General features: G+C 43.4%; 1 protein-coding gene across 1 annotated transcript; it reads right to left on the reverse strand.

Annotated features, from left to right (window-relative positions):
* Positions 1-752: 752 nt before the first annotated feature.
* SCP_0215040 (hypothetical protein) lies at positions 753-16,464 on the reverse strand (the record flags this gene model as incomplete). Its single annotated transcript, XM_027755397.1, has 5 exons — positions 753-792; positions 4,087-4,115; positions 8,678-8,708; positions 11,860-11,909; positions 16,459-16,464. The coding sequence occupies 5 exons, from the start codon at positions 16,462-16,464 to the stop codon at positions 753-755; spliced, it is 156 nt and encodes a 51-aa protein (XP_027611198.1).
* Positions 16,465-16,627: the final 163 nt, after the last annotated feature.

Here is a 16,627-nt window from a genome sequence, read left to right on the forward strand (position 1 = left end):
TGGCAGTCCAGGAAGGCCATGCATGGCTTGCACAAAAAATGGCCTTCCTGGATGGCCACCTGTGGTACTGACCATGAGTGGCCATCCTGGATGGCCATCTGCTGTACTGGCCATGAGAGTGACAAACTACAAGTGGCAGTCCAGGAAGGCTATGAACAGCTTGCACAAGAAATGGCCTTCCCGGACGGCCACCTGCTGCAGTGGCCACCAGAGAGACAGACCACAAGTGGCAGTCCAGGAAGGCCATGCATGGCTTGCACAAAAAATGGCCTTCCTCGACGGCCACCTGTGGTACTGACCATGAGTGGCCGTCGCGGACGGCCATCTGCTGTAGTGGCCATGAGAGTGACAAACCACAAGTGGCAATCCAGGCAGGCCATGTACAGCTTGTACAAGAAATGGCCTTCCCGGACGGCCACCTGCTGTAGTGGCCACCAGAGGGACAAACCACAAGTGGCAGTCCACGAAGGCCATGCATAGCTTGCACAAAAAATGGCCTTCCTCGACGGCCACCTGTGGTACTGACCATGAGTGGCCGTCGCGGACGGCCATCTGCTGTAGTGGCCATGAGAGTGACAAACCACAAGTGGCAGTCCAGGCAGGCCATGTACAGCTTGTACAAGAAATGGCCTTCCTGGACGGCCACCTGCTGTAGTGGCCACCAGAGGGACAAACCACAAGTGGCAGTCCAGGAAGGCCACGAACAGCTTGCACAAGAAATGGCCGTCCCGGACGGCCACCTGTGGTACTGACTATAGGTGGTCATCTTGAATGGCCATCTGCTTCAATGGCCTTCACAGGGATGAACAATAAGTGGTAGTACTGGAAGGCCATACATGACATACCTAATAAACGCTCATCTCAGACTGCCACTAAGGGTACCAACAAACTTACACGGCCGTCCTGGACGGCCACCTGCAGTGAGAAGCCCTGTGTGGCTGTGTCGTAGCCCACCTACGAAGTGTTGTAGGCGACATACCAACAATTGTAGATGGCATACGAATATGTCTATAGACCGCATACAGAGTGTCGTAGCCCACATACGAACGTTCGTAGACCACATACGGACATTTGTAGTCCACATACGAATATTTCTAAGCGACATACAAATATTTCTAAGCGGCATACAAAAAATACTTCTAAGCGACAGACCGCTATAGACCGCATACCAACGTTTACAGAGTACTATACACCGCATACAGAGTACTATACACCGCATACGGAGCGTCGTAGCCCGCATACGAACGCTTATAGACCACATACCGACATTCGTAGACCACGTACAAACGTTCGTAGATGGCATACAAATATTTCTAAGCGGCATACAAATATTTCTAAGTGGCATACAAAAAATACCTCCAAGCGACATACCGACGCTTACTACAGGCAGCATACAGAGTACGATAAACGACGTACGGAGCATAGTAGACCACATACAGAGTGTCGTAAGCGACATACGGACATTTCTAAGCGGCATACAAATACTTTTAAGCGGCAAACGAACGTTTCTAAGCGACATACCCATATTTACGAGCGACGTACAAATACTTCTAAGCGACATACTAGACGACGTTATTTCAAGTATCCGTTAGAGGTTTAGATTAGAGTCACACCACGTTAGAGGTATTAGTGTTTCGGTTATAGCTTCGGTTACAGTCAGAATTAGGTGAGGATTAGAATCAGGTTTAGTGTTTCGTTTAGTGGTTCGGTGAGGAACGTTATCTTTTCGTGTAGATCTATTATGTCACACATTTATCACGCATTTATAAAAAATCGACCGTCATGTTTAGTAGACCGCATACAGAGTACCATAGACCACTATAGACCGCATACAGAATGCTACGGACCGCGTACAGAATGCTATGGACCGCATACGGAGTGCTACAGACCACTATAGACCGCATACAGAGTGTCGTAGCCCACATACGAACGTTCGTAGACCACATACGGACATTTGTAGTCCACATACGAATATTTCTAAGCGACATACAAATATTTCTAAGCGGCATACAAAAAATACTTCTAAGCGACAGACCGCTATAGACCGCATACCAACGTTTACAGAGTACTATACACCGCATACAGAGTACTATACACCGCATACGGAGCGTCGTAGCCCGCATACGAACGCTTATAGACCACATACCGACATTCGTAGACCACGTACAAACGTTCGTAGATGGCATACAAATATTTCTAAGCGGCATACAAATATTTCTAAGTGGCATACAAAAAATACCTCCAAGCGACATACCGACGCTTACTACAGGCAGCATACAGAGTACGATAAACGACGTACGGAGCATAGTAGACCACATACAGAGTGTCGTAAGCGACATACGGACATTTCTAAGCGGCATACAAATACTTTTAAGCGGCAAACGAACGTTTCTAAGCGACATACCCATATTTACGAGCGACGTACAAATACTTCTAAGCGACATACTAGACGACGTTATTTCAAGTATCCGTTAGAGGTTTAGATTAGAGTCACACCACGTTAGAGGTATTAGTGTTTCGGTTATAGCTTCGGTTACAGTCAGAATTAGGTGAGGATTAGAATCAGGTTTAGTGTTTCGTTTAGTGGTTCGGTGAGGAACGTTATCTTTTCGTGTAGATCTATTATGTCACACATTTATCACGCATTTATAAAAAATCGACCGTCATGTTTAGTAGACCGCATACAGAGTACCATAGACCACTATAGACCGCATACAGAATGCTACGGACCGCGTACAGAATGCTATGGACCGCATACGGAGTGCTACAGACCACTATAGACCGCATACAGAGTGTCGTAGCCCACATACGAACGTTCGTAGACCACATACGGACATTTGTAGTCCACATACGAATATTTCTAAGCGACATACAAATATTTCTAAGCGGCATACAAAAAATACTTCTAAGCGACAGACCGCTATAGACCGCATACCAACGTTTACAGAGTACTATACACCGCATACAGAGTACTATACACCGCATACGGAGCGTCGTAGCCCGCATACGAACGCTTATAGACCACATACCGACATTCGTAGACCACGTACAAACGTTCGTAGATGGCATACAAATATTTCTAAGCGGCATACAAATATTTCTAAGTGGCATACAAAAAATACCTCCAAGCGACATACCGACGCTTACTACAGGCAGCATACAGAGTACGATAAACGACGTACGGAGCATAGTAGACCACATACAGAGTGTCGTAAGCGACATACGGACATTTCTAAGCGGCATACAAATACTTTTAAGCGGCAAACGAACGTTTCTAAGCGACATACCCATATTTACGAGCGACGTACAAATACTTCTAAGCGACATACTAGACGACGTTATTTCAAGTATCCGTTAGAGGTTTAGATTAGAGTCACACCACGTTAGAGGTATTAGTGTTTCGGTTATAGCTTCGGTTACAGTCAGAATTAGGTGAGGATTAGAATCAGGTTTAGTGTTTCGTTTAGTGGTTCGGTGAGGAACGTTATCTTTTCGTGTAGATCTATTATGTCACACATTTATCACGCATTTATAAAAAATCGACCGTCATGTTTAGTAGACCGCATACAGAGTACCATAGACCACTATAGACCGCATACAGAATGCTACGGACCGCGTACAGAATGCTATGGACCGCATACGGAGTGCTACAGACCACTATAGACCGCATACAGAGTGTCGTAGCCCACATACGAACGTTCGTAGACCACATACGGACATTTGTAGTCCACATACGAATATTTCTAAGCGACATACAAATATTTCTAAGCGGCATACAAAAAATACTTCTAAGCGACAGACCGCTATAGACCGCATACCAACGTTTACAGAGTACTATACACCGCATACAGAGTACTATACACCGCATACGGAGCGTCGTAGCCCGCATACGAACGCTTATAGACCACATACCGACATTCGTAGACCACGTACAAACGTTCGTAGATGGCATACAAATATTTCTAAGCGGCATACAAATATTTCTAAGTGGCATACAAAAAATACCTCCAAGCGACATACCGACGCTTACTACAGGCAGCATACAGAGTACGATAAACGACGTACGGAGCATAGTAGACCACATACAGAGTGTCGTAAGCGACATACGGACATTTCTAAGCGGCATACAAATACTTTTAAGCGGCAAACGAACGTTTCTAAGCGACATACCCATATTTACGAGCGACGTACAAATACTTCTAAGCGACATACTAGACGACGTTATTTCAAGTATCCGTTAGAGGTTTAGATTAGAGTCACACCACGTTAGAGGTATTAGTGTTTCGGTTATAGCTTCGGTTACAGTCAGAATTAGGTGAGGATTAGAATCAGGTTTAGTGTTTCGTTTAGTGGTTCGGTGAGGAACGTTATCTTTTCGTGTAGATCTATTATGTCACACATTTATCACGCATTTATAAAAAATCGACCGTCATGTTTAGTAGACCGCATACAGAGTACCATAGACCACTATAGACCGCATACAGAATGCTACGGACCGCGTACAGAATGCTATGGACCGCATACGGAGTGCTACAGACCACTATAGACCGCATACAGAGTGTCGTAGCCCACATACGAACGTTCGTAGACCACATACGGACATTTGTAGTCCACATACGAATATTTCTAAGCGACATACAAATATTTCTAAGCGGCATACAAAAAATACTTCTAAGCGACAGACCGCTATAGACCGCATACCAACGTTTACAGAGTACTATACACCGCATACAGAGTACTATACACCGCATACGGAGCGTCGTAGCCCGCATACGAACGCTTATAGACCACATACCGACATTCGTAGACCACGTACAAACGTTCGTAGATGGCATACAAATATTTCTAAGCGGCATACAAATATTTCTAAGTGGCATACAAAAAATACCTCCAAGCGACATACCGACGCTTACTACAGGCAGCATACAGAGTACGATAAACGACGTACGGAGCATAGTAGACCACATACAGAGTGTCGTAAGCGACATACGGACATTTCTAAGCGGCATACAAATACTTTTAAGCGGCAAACGAACGTTTCTAAGCGACATACCCATATTTACGAGCGACGTACAAATACTTCTAAGCGACATACTAGACGACGTTATTTCAAGTATCCGTTAGAGGTTTAGATTAGAGTCACACCACGTTAGAGGTATTAGTGTTTCGGTTATAGCTTCGGTTACAGTCAGAATTAGGTGAGGATTAGAATCAGGTTTAGTGTTTCGTTTAGTGGTTCGGTGAGGAACGTTATCTTTTCGTGTAGATCTATTATGTCACACATTTATCACGCATTTATAAAAAATCGACCGTCATGTTTAGTAGACCGCATACAGAGTACCATAGACCACTATAGACCGCATACAGAATGCTACGGACCGCGTACAGAATGCTATGGACCGCATACGGAGTGCTACAGACCACTATAGACCGCATACAGAGTGTCGTAGCCCACATACGAACGTTCGTAGACCACATACGGACATTTGTAGTCCACATACGAATATTTCTAAGCGACATACAAATATTTCTAAGCGGCATACAAAAAATACTTCTAAGCGACAGACCGCTATAGACCGCATACCAACGTTTACAGAGTACTATACACCGCATACAGAGTACTATACACCGCATACGGAGCGTCGTAGCCCGCATACGAACGCTTATAGACCACATACCGACATTCGTAGACCACGTACAAACGTTCGTAGATGGCATACAAATATTTCTAAGCGGCATACAAATATTTCTAAGTGGCATACAAAAAATACCTCCAAGCGACATACCGACGCTTACTACAGGCAGCATACAGAGTACGATAAACGACGTACGGAGCATAGTAGACCACATACAGAGTGTCGTAAGCGACATACGGACATTTCTAAGCGGCATACAAATACTTTTAAGCGGCAAACGAACGTTTCTAAGCGACATACCCATATTTACGAGCGACGTACAAATACTTCTAAGCGACATACTAGACGACGTTATTTCAAGTATCCGTTAGAGGTTTAGATTAGAGTCACACCACGTTAGAGGTATTAGTGTTTCGGTTATAGCTTCGGTTACAGTCAGAATTAGGTGAGGATTAGAATCAGGTTTAGTGTTTCGTTTAGTGGTTCGGTGAGGAACGTTATCTTTTCGTGTAGATCTATTATGTCACACATTTATCACGCATTTATAAAAAATCGACCGTCATGTTTAGTAGACCGCATACAGAGTACCATAGACCACTATAGACCGCATACAGAATGCTACGGACCGCGTACAGAATGCTATGGACCGCATACGGAGTGCTACAGACCACTATAGACCGCATACAGAGTGTCGTAGCCCACATACGAACGTTCGTAGACCACATACGGACATTTGTAGTCCACATACGAATATTTCTAAGCGACATACAAATATTTCTAAGCGGCATACAAAAAATACTTCTAAGCGACAGACCGCTATAGACCGCATACCAACGTTTACAGAGTACTATACACCGCATACAGAGTACTATACACCGCATACGGAGCGTCGTAGCCCGCATACGAACGCTTATAGACCACATACCGACATTCGTAGACCACGTACAAACGTTCGTAGATGGCATACAAATATTTCTAAGCGGCATACAAATATTTCTAAGTGGCATACAAAAAATACCTCCAAGCGACATACCGACGCTTACTACAGGCAGCATACAGAGTACGATAAACGACGTACGGAGCATAGTAGACCACATACAGAGTGTCGTAAGCGACATACGGACATTTCTAAGCGGCATACAAATACTTTTAAGCGGCAAACGAACGTTTCTAAGCGACATACCCATATTTACGAGCGACGTACAAATACTTCTAAGCGACATACTAGACGACGTTATTTCAAGTATCCGTTAGAGGTTTAGATTAGAGTCACACCACGTTAGAGGTATTAGTGTTTCGGTTATAGCTTCGGTTACAGTCAGAATTAGGTGAGGATTAGAATCAGGTTTAGTGTTTCGTTTAGTGGTTCGGTGAGGAACGTTATCTTTTCGTGTAGATCTATTATGTCACACATTTATCACGCATTTATAAAAAATCGACCGTCATGTTTAGTAGACCGCATACAGAGTACCATAGACCACTATAGACCGCATACAGAATGCTACGGACCGCGTACAGAATGCTATGGACCGCATACGGAGTGCTACAGACCACTATAGACCGCATACAGAGTGTCGTAGCCCACATACGAACGTTCGTAGACCACATACGGACATTTGTAGTCCACATACGAATATTTCTAAGCGACATACAAATATTTCTAAGCGGCATACAAAAAATACTTCTAAGCGACAGACCGCTATAGACCGCATACCAACGTTTACAGAGTACTATACACCGCATACAGAGTACTATACACCGCATACGGAGCGTCGTAGCCCGCATACGAACGCTTATAGACCACATACCGACATTCGTAGACCACGTACAAACGTTCGTAGATGGCATACAAATATTTCTAAGCGGCATACAAATATTTCTAAGTGGCATACAAAAAATACCTCCAAGCGACATACCGACGCTTACTACAGGCAGCATACAGAGTACGATAAACGACGTACGGAGCATAGTAGACCACATACAGAGTGTCGTAAGCGACATACGGACATTTCTAAGCGGCATACAAATACTTTTAAGCGGCAAACGAACGTTTCTAAGCGACATACCCATATTTACGAGCGACGTACAAATACTTCTAAGCGACATACTAGACGACGTTATTTCAAGTATCCGTTAGAGGTTTAGATTAGAGTCACACCACGTTAGAGGTATTAGTGTTTCGGTTATAGCTTCGGTTACAGTCAGAATTAGGTGAGGATTAGAATCAGGTTTAGTGTTTCGTTTAGTGGTTCGGTGAGGAACGTTATCTTTTCGTGTAGATCTATTATGTCACACATTTATCACGCATTTATAAAAAATCGACCGTCATGTTTAGTAGACCGCATACAGAGTACCATAGACCACTATAGACCGCATACAGAATGCTACGGACCGCGTACAGAATGCTATGGACCGCATACGGAGTGCTACAGACCACTATAGACCGCATACAGAGTGTCGTAGCCCACATACGAACGTTCGTAGACCACATACGGACATTTGTAGTCCACATACGAATATTTCTAAGCGACATACAAATATTTCTAAGCGGCATACAAAAAATACTTCTAAGCGACAGACCGCTATAGACCGCATACCAACGTTTACAGAGTACTATACACCGCATACAGAGTACTATACACCGCATACGGAGCGTCGTAGCCCGCATACGAACGCTTATAGACCACATACCGACATTCGTAGACCACGTACAAACGTTCGTAGATGGCATACAAATATTTCTAAGCGGCATACAAATATTTCTAAGTGGCATACAAAAAATACCTCCAAGCGACATACCGACGCTTACTACAGGCAGCATACAGAGTACGATAAACGACGTACGGAGCATAGTAGACCACATACAGAGTGTCGTAAGCGACATACGGACATTTCTAAGCGGCATACAAATACTTTTAAGCGGCAAACGAACGTTTCTAAGCGACATACCCATATTTACGAGCGACGTACAAATACTTCTAAGCGACATACTAGACGACGTTATTTCAAGTATCCGTTAGAGGTTTAGATTAGAGTCACACCACGTTAGAGGTATTAGTGTTTCGGTTATAGCTTCGGTTACAGTCAGAATTAGGTGAGGATTAGAATCAGGTTTAGTGTTTCGTTTAGTGGTTCGGTGAGGAACGTTATCTTTTCGTGTAGATCTATTATGTCACACATTTATCACGCATTTATAAAAAATCGACCGTCATGTTTAGTAGACCGCATACAGAGTACCATAGACCACTATAGACCGCATACAGAATGCTACGGACCGCGTACAGAATGCTATGGACCGCATACGGAGTGCTACAGACCACTATAGACCGCATACAGAGTGTCGTAGCCCACATACGAACGTTCGTAGACCACATACGGACATTTGTAGTCCACATACGAATATTTCTAAGCGACATACAAATATTTCTAAGCGGCATACAAAAAATACTTCTAAGCGACAGACCGCTATAGACCGCATACCAACGTTTACAGAGTACTATACACCGCATACAGAGTACTATACACCGCATACGGAGCGTCGTAGCCCGCATACGAACGCTTATAGACCACATACCGACATTCGTAGACCACGTACAAACGTTCGTAGATGGCATACAAATATTTCTAAGCGGCATACAAATATTTCTAAGTGGCATACAAAAAATACCTCCAAGCGACATACCGACGCTTACTACAGGCAGCATACAGAGTACGATAAACGACGTACGGAGCATAGTAGACCACATACAGAGTGTCGTAAGCGACATACGGACATTTCTAAGCGGCATACAAATACTTTTAAGCGGCAAACGAACGTTTCTAAGCGACATACCCATATTTACGAGCGACGTACAAATACTTCTAAGCGACATACTAGACGACGTTATTTCAAGTATCCGTTAGAGGTTTAGATTAGAGTCACACCACGTTAGAGGTATTAGTGTTTCGGTTATAGCTTCGGTTACAGTCAGAATTAGGTGAGGATTAGAATCAGGTTTAGTGTTTCGTTTAGTGGTTCGGTGAGGAACGTTATCTTTTCGTGTAGATCTATTATGTCACACATTTATCACGCATTTATAAAAAATCGACCGTCATGTTTAGTAGACCGCATACAGAGTACCATAGACCACTATAGACCGCATACAGAATGCTACGGACCGCGTACAGAATGCTATGGACCGCATACGGAGTGCTACAGACCACTATAGACCGCATACAGAGTGTCGTAGCCCACATACGAACGTTCGTAGACCACATACGGACATTTGTAGTCCACATACGAATATTTCTAAGCGACATACAAATATTTCTAAGCGGCATACAAAAAATACTTCTAAGCGACAGACCGCTATAGACCGCATACCAACGTTTACAGAGTACTATACACCGCATACAGAGTACTATACACCGCATACGGAGCGTCGTAGCCCGCATACGAACGCTTATAGACCACATACCGACATTCGTAGACCACGTACAAACGTTCGTAGATGGCATACAAATATTTCTAAGCGGCATACAAATATTTCTAAGTGGCATACAAAAAATACCTCCAAGCGACATACCGACGCTTACTACAGGCAGCATACAGAGTACGATAAACGACGTACGGAGCATAGTAGACCACATACAGAGTGTCGTAAGCGACATACGGACATTTCTAAGCGGCATACAAATACTTTTAAGCGGCAAACGAACGTTTCTAAGCGACATACCCATATTTACGAGCGACGTACAAATACTTCTAAGCGACATACTAGACGACGTTATTTCAAGTATCCGTTAGAGGTTTAGATTAGAGTCACACCACGTTAGAGGTATTAGTGTTTCGGTTATAGCTTCGGTTACAGTCAGAATTAGGTGAGGATTAGAATCAGGTTTAGTGTTTCGTTTAGTGGTTCGGTGAGGAACGTTATCTTTTCGTGTAGATCTATTATGTCACACATTTATCACGCATTTATAAAAAATCGACCGTCATGTTTAGTAGACCGCATACAGAGTACCATAGACCACTATAGACCGCATACAGAATGCTACGGACCGCGTACAGAATGCTATGGACCGCATACGGAGTGCTACAGACCACTATAGACCGCATACAGAGTGTCGTAGCCCACATACGAACGTTCGTAGACCACATACGGACATTTGTAGTCCACATACGAATATTTCTAAGCGACATACAAATATTTCTAAGCGGCATACAAAAAATACTTCTAAGCGACAGACCGCTATAGACCGCATACCAACGTTTACAGAGTACTATACACCGCATACAGAGTACTATACACCGCATACGGAGCGTCGTAGCCCGCATACGAACGCTTATAGACCACATACCGACATTCGTAGACCACGTACAAACGTTCGTAGATGGCATACAAATATTTCTAAGCGGCATACAAATATTTCTAAGTGGCATACAAAAAATACCTCCAAGCGACATACCGACGCTTACTACAGGCAGCATACAGAGTACGATAAACGACGTACGGAGCATAGTAGACCACATACAGAGTGTCGTAAGCGACATACGGACATTTCTAAGCGGCATACAAATACTTTTAAGCGGCAAACGAACGTTTCTAAGCGACATACCCATATTTACGAGCGACGTACAAATACTTCTAAGCGACATACTAGACGACGTTATTTCAAGTATCCGTTAGAGGTTTAGATTAGAGTCACACCACGTTAGAGGTATTAGTGTTTCGGTTATAGCTTCGGTTACAGTCAGAATTAGGTGAGGATTAGAATCAGGTTTAGTGTTTCGTTTAGTGGTTCGGTGAGGAACGTTATCTTTTCGTGTAGATCTATTATGTCACACATTTATCACGCATTTATAAAAAATCGACCGTCATGTTTAGTAGACCGCATACAGAGTACCATAGACCACTATAGACCGCATACAGAATGCTACGGACCGCGTACAGAATGCTATGGACCGCATACGGAGTGCTACAGACCACTATAGACCGCATACAGAGTGTCGTAGCCCACATACGAACGTTCGTAGACCACATACGGACATTTGTAGTCCACATACGAATATTTCTAAGCGACATACAAATATTTCTAAGCGGCATACAAAAAATACTTCTAAGCGACAGACCGCTATAGACCGCATACCAACGTTTACAGAGTACTATACACCGCATACAGAGTACTATACACCGCATACGGAGCGTCGTAGCCCGCATACGAACGCTTATAGACCACATACCGACATTCGTAGACCACGTACAAACGTTCGTAGATGGCATACAAATATTTCTAAGCGGCATACAAATATTTCTAAGTGGCATACAAAAAATACCTCCAAGCGACATACCGACGCTTACTACAGGCAGCATACAGAGTACGATAAACGACGTACGGAGCATAGTAGACCACATACAGAGTGTCGTAAGCGACATACGGACATTTCTAAGCGGCATACAAATACTTTTAAGCGGCAAACGAACGTTTCTAAGCGACATACCCATATTTACGAGCGACGTACAAATACTTCTAAGCGACATACTAGACGACGTTATTTCAAGTATCCGTTAGAGGTTTAGATTAGAGTCACACCACGTTAGAGGTATTAGTGTTTCGGTTATAGCTTCGGTTACAGTCAGAATTAGGTGAGGATTAGAATCAGGTTTAGTGTTTCGTTTAGTGGTTCGGTGAGGAACGTTATCTTTTCGTGTAGATCTATTATGTCACACATTTATCACGCATTTATAAAAAATCGACCGTCATGTTTAGTAGACCGCATACAGAGTACCATAGACCACTATAGACCGCATACAGAATGCTACGGACCGCGTACAGAATGCTATGGACCGCATACGGAGTGCTACAGACCACTATAGACCGCATACAGAGTGTCGTAGCCCACATACGAACGTTCGTAGACCACATACGGACATTTGTAGTCCACATACGAATATTTCTAAGCGACATACAAATATTTCTAAGCGGCATACAAAAAATACTTCTAAGCGACAGACCGCTATAGACCGCATACCAACGTTTACAGAGTACTATACACCGCATACAGAGTACTATACACCGCATACGGAGCGTCGTAGCCCGCATACGAACGCTTATAGACCACATACCGACATTCGTAGACCACGTACAAACGTTCGTAGATGGCATACAAATATTTCTAAGCGGCATACAAATATTTCTAAGTGGCATACAAAAAATACCTCCAAGCGACATACCGACGCTTACTACAGGCAGCATACAGAGTACGATAAACGACGTACGGAGCATAGTAGACCACATACAGAGTGTCGTAAGCGACATACGGACATTTCTAAGCGGCATACAAATACTTTTAAGCGGCAAACGAACGTTTCTAAGCGACATACCCATATTTACGAGCGACGTACAAATACTTCTAAGCGACATACTAGACGACGTTATTTCAAGTATCCGTTAGAGGTTTAGATTAGAGTCACACCACGTTAGAGGTATTAGTGTTTCGGTTATAGCTTCGGTTACAGTCAGAATTAGGTGAGGATTAGAATCAGGTTTAGTGTTTCGTTTAGTGGTTCGGTGAGGAACGTTATCTTTTCGTGTAGATCTATTATGTCACACATTTATCACGCATTTATAAAAAATCGACCGTCATGTTTAGTAGACCGCATACAGAGTACCATAGACCACTATAGACCGCATACAGAATGCTACGGACCGCGTACAGAATGCTATGGACCGCATACGGAGTGCTACAGACCACTATAGACCGCATACAGAGTGTCGTAGCCCACATACGAACGTTCGTAGACCACATACGGACATTTGTAGTCCACATACGAATATTTCTAAGCGACATACAAATATTTCTAAGCGGCATACAAAAATACTTCTAAGCGACAGACCGCTATAGACCGCATACCAACGTTTACAGAGTACTATACACCGCATACAGAGTACTATACACCGCATACGGAGCGTCGTAGCCCGCATACGAACGCTTATAGACCACATACCGACATTCGTAGACCACGTACAAACGTTCGTAGATGGCATACAAATATTTCTAAGCGGCATACAAATATTTCTAAGTGGCATACAAAAAATACCTCCAAGCGACATACCGACGCTTACTACAGGCAGCATACAGAGTACGATAAACGACGTACGGAGCATAGTAGACCACATACAGAGTGTCGTAAGCGACATACGGACATTTCTAAGCGGCATACAAATACTTTTAAGCGGCAAACGAACGTTTCTAAGCGACATACCCATATTTACGAGCGACGTACAAATACTTCTAAGCGACATACTAGACGACGTTATTTCAAGTATCCGTTAGAGGTTTAGATTAGAGTCACACCACGTTAGAGGTATTAGTGTTTCGGTTATAGCTTCGGTTACAGTCAGAATTAGGTGAGGATTAGAATCAGGTTTAGTGTTTCGTTTAGTGGTTCGGTGAGGAACGTTATCTTTTCGTGTAGATCTATTATGTCACACATTTATCACGCATTTATAAAAAATCGACCGTCATGTTTAGTAGACCGCATACAGAGTACCATAGACCACTATAGACCGCATACAGAATGCTACGGACCGCGTACAGAATGCTATGGACCGCATACGGAGTGCTACAGACCACTATAGACCGCATACAGAGTGTCGTAGCCCACATACGAACGTTCGTAGACCACATACGGACATTTGTAGTCCACATACGAATATTTCTAAGCGACATACAAATATTTCTAAGCGGCATACAAAAATACTTAAGCGACAGACCGCTATAGACCGCATACCAACGTTTACAGAGTACTATACACCGCATACAGAGTACTATACACCGCATACGGAGCGTCGTAGCCCGCATACGAACGCTTATAGACCACATACCGACATTCGTAGACCACGTACAAACGTTCGTAGATGGCATACAAATATTTCTAAGCGGCATACAAATATTTCTAAGTGGCATACAAAAAATACCTCCAAGCGACATACCGACGCTTACTACAGGCAGCATACAGAGTACGATAAACGACGTACGGAGCATAGTAGACCACATACAGAGTGTCGTAAGCGACATACGGACATTTCTAAGCGGCATACAAATACTTTTAAGCGGCAAACGAACGTTTCTAAGCGACATACCCATATTTACGAGCGACGTACAAATACTTCTAAGCGACATACTAGACGACGTTATTTCAAGTATCCGTTAGAGGTTTAGATTAGAGTCACACCACGTTAGAGGTATTAGTGTTTCGGTTATAGCTTCGGTTACAGTCAGAATTAGGTGAGGATTAGAATCAGGTTTAGTGTTTCGTTTAGTGGTTCGGTGAGGAACGTTATCTTTTCGTGTAGATCTATTATGTCACACATTTATCACGCATTTATAAAAAATCGACCGTCATGTTTAGTAGACCGCATACAGAGTACCATAGACCACTATAGACCGCATACAGAATGCTACGGACCGCGTACAGAATGCTATGGACCGCATACGGAGTGCTACAGACCACTATAGACCGCATACAGAGTGTCGTAGCCCACATACGAACGTTCGTAGACCACATACGGACATTTGTAGTCCACATACGAATATTTCTAAGCGACATACAAATATTTCTAAGCGGCATACAAAAAATACTTAAGCGACAGACCGCTATAGACCGCATACCAACGTTTACAGAGTACTATACACCGCATACAGAGTACTATACACCGCATACGGAGCGTCGTAGCCCGCATACGAACGCTTATAGACCACATACCGACATTCGTAGACCACGTACAAACGTTCGTAGATGGCATACAAATATTTCTAAGCGGCATACAAATATTTCTAAGTGGCATACAAAAAATACCTCCAAGCGACATACCGACGCTTACTACAGGCAGCATACAGAGTACGATAAACGACGTACGGAGCATAGTAGACCACATACAGAGTGTCGTAAGCGACATACGGACATTTCTAAGCGGCATACAAATACTTTTAAGCGGCAAACGAACGTTTCTAAGCGACATACCCATATTTACGAGCGACGTACAAATACTTCTAAGCGACATACTAGACGACGTTATTTCAAGTATCCGTTAGAGGTTTAGATTAGAGTCACACCACGTTAGAGGTATTAGTGTTTCGGTTATAGCTTCGGTTACAGTCAGAATTAGGTGAGGATTAGAATCAGGTTTAGTGTTTCGTTTAGTGGTTCGGTGAGGAACGTTATCTTTTCGTGTAGATCTATTATGTCACACATTTATCACGCATTTATAAAAAATCGACCGTCATGTTTAGTAGACCGCATACAGAGTACCATAGACCACTATAGACCGCATACAGAATGCTACGGACCGCGTACAGAATGCTATGGACCGCATACGGAGTGCTACAGACCACTATAGACCGCATACAGAGTGTCGTAGCCCACATACGAACGTTCGTAGACCACATACGGACATTTGTAGTCCACATACGAATATTTCTAAGCGACATACAAATATTTCTAAGCGGCATACAAAAAATTAAGCGACAGACCGCTATAGACCGCATACCAACGTTTACAGAGTACTATACACCGCATACAGAGTACTATACACCGCATACGGAGCGTCGTAGCCCGCATACGAACGCTTATAGACCACATACCGACATTCGTAGACCACGTACAAACGTTCGTAGATGGCATACAAATATTTCTAAGCGGCATACAAATATTTCTAAGTGGCATACAAAAAATACCTCCAAGCGACATACCGACGCTTACTACAGGCAGCATACAGAGTACGATAAACGACGTACGGAGCATAGTAGACCACATACAGAGTGTCGTAAGCGACATACGGACATTTCTAAGCGGCATACAAATACTTTTAAGCGGCAAACGAACGTTTCTAAGCGACATACCCATATTTACGAGCGACGTACAAATACTTCTAAGCGACATACTAGACGACGTTATTTCAAGTATCCGTTAGAGGTTTAGATTAGAGTCACACCACGTTAGAGGTAT

This window comes from Sparassis crispa, assembly GCF_003851025.1.
Source record: "Sparassis crispa DNA, contig_000001F, whole genome shotgun sequence".
Classification (NCBI taxonomy): domain Eukaryota; kingdom Fungi; phylum Basidiomycota; class Agaricomycetes; order Polyporales; family Sparassidaceae; genus Sparassis; species Sparassis crispa.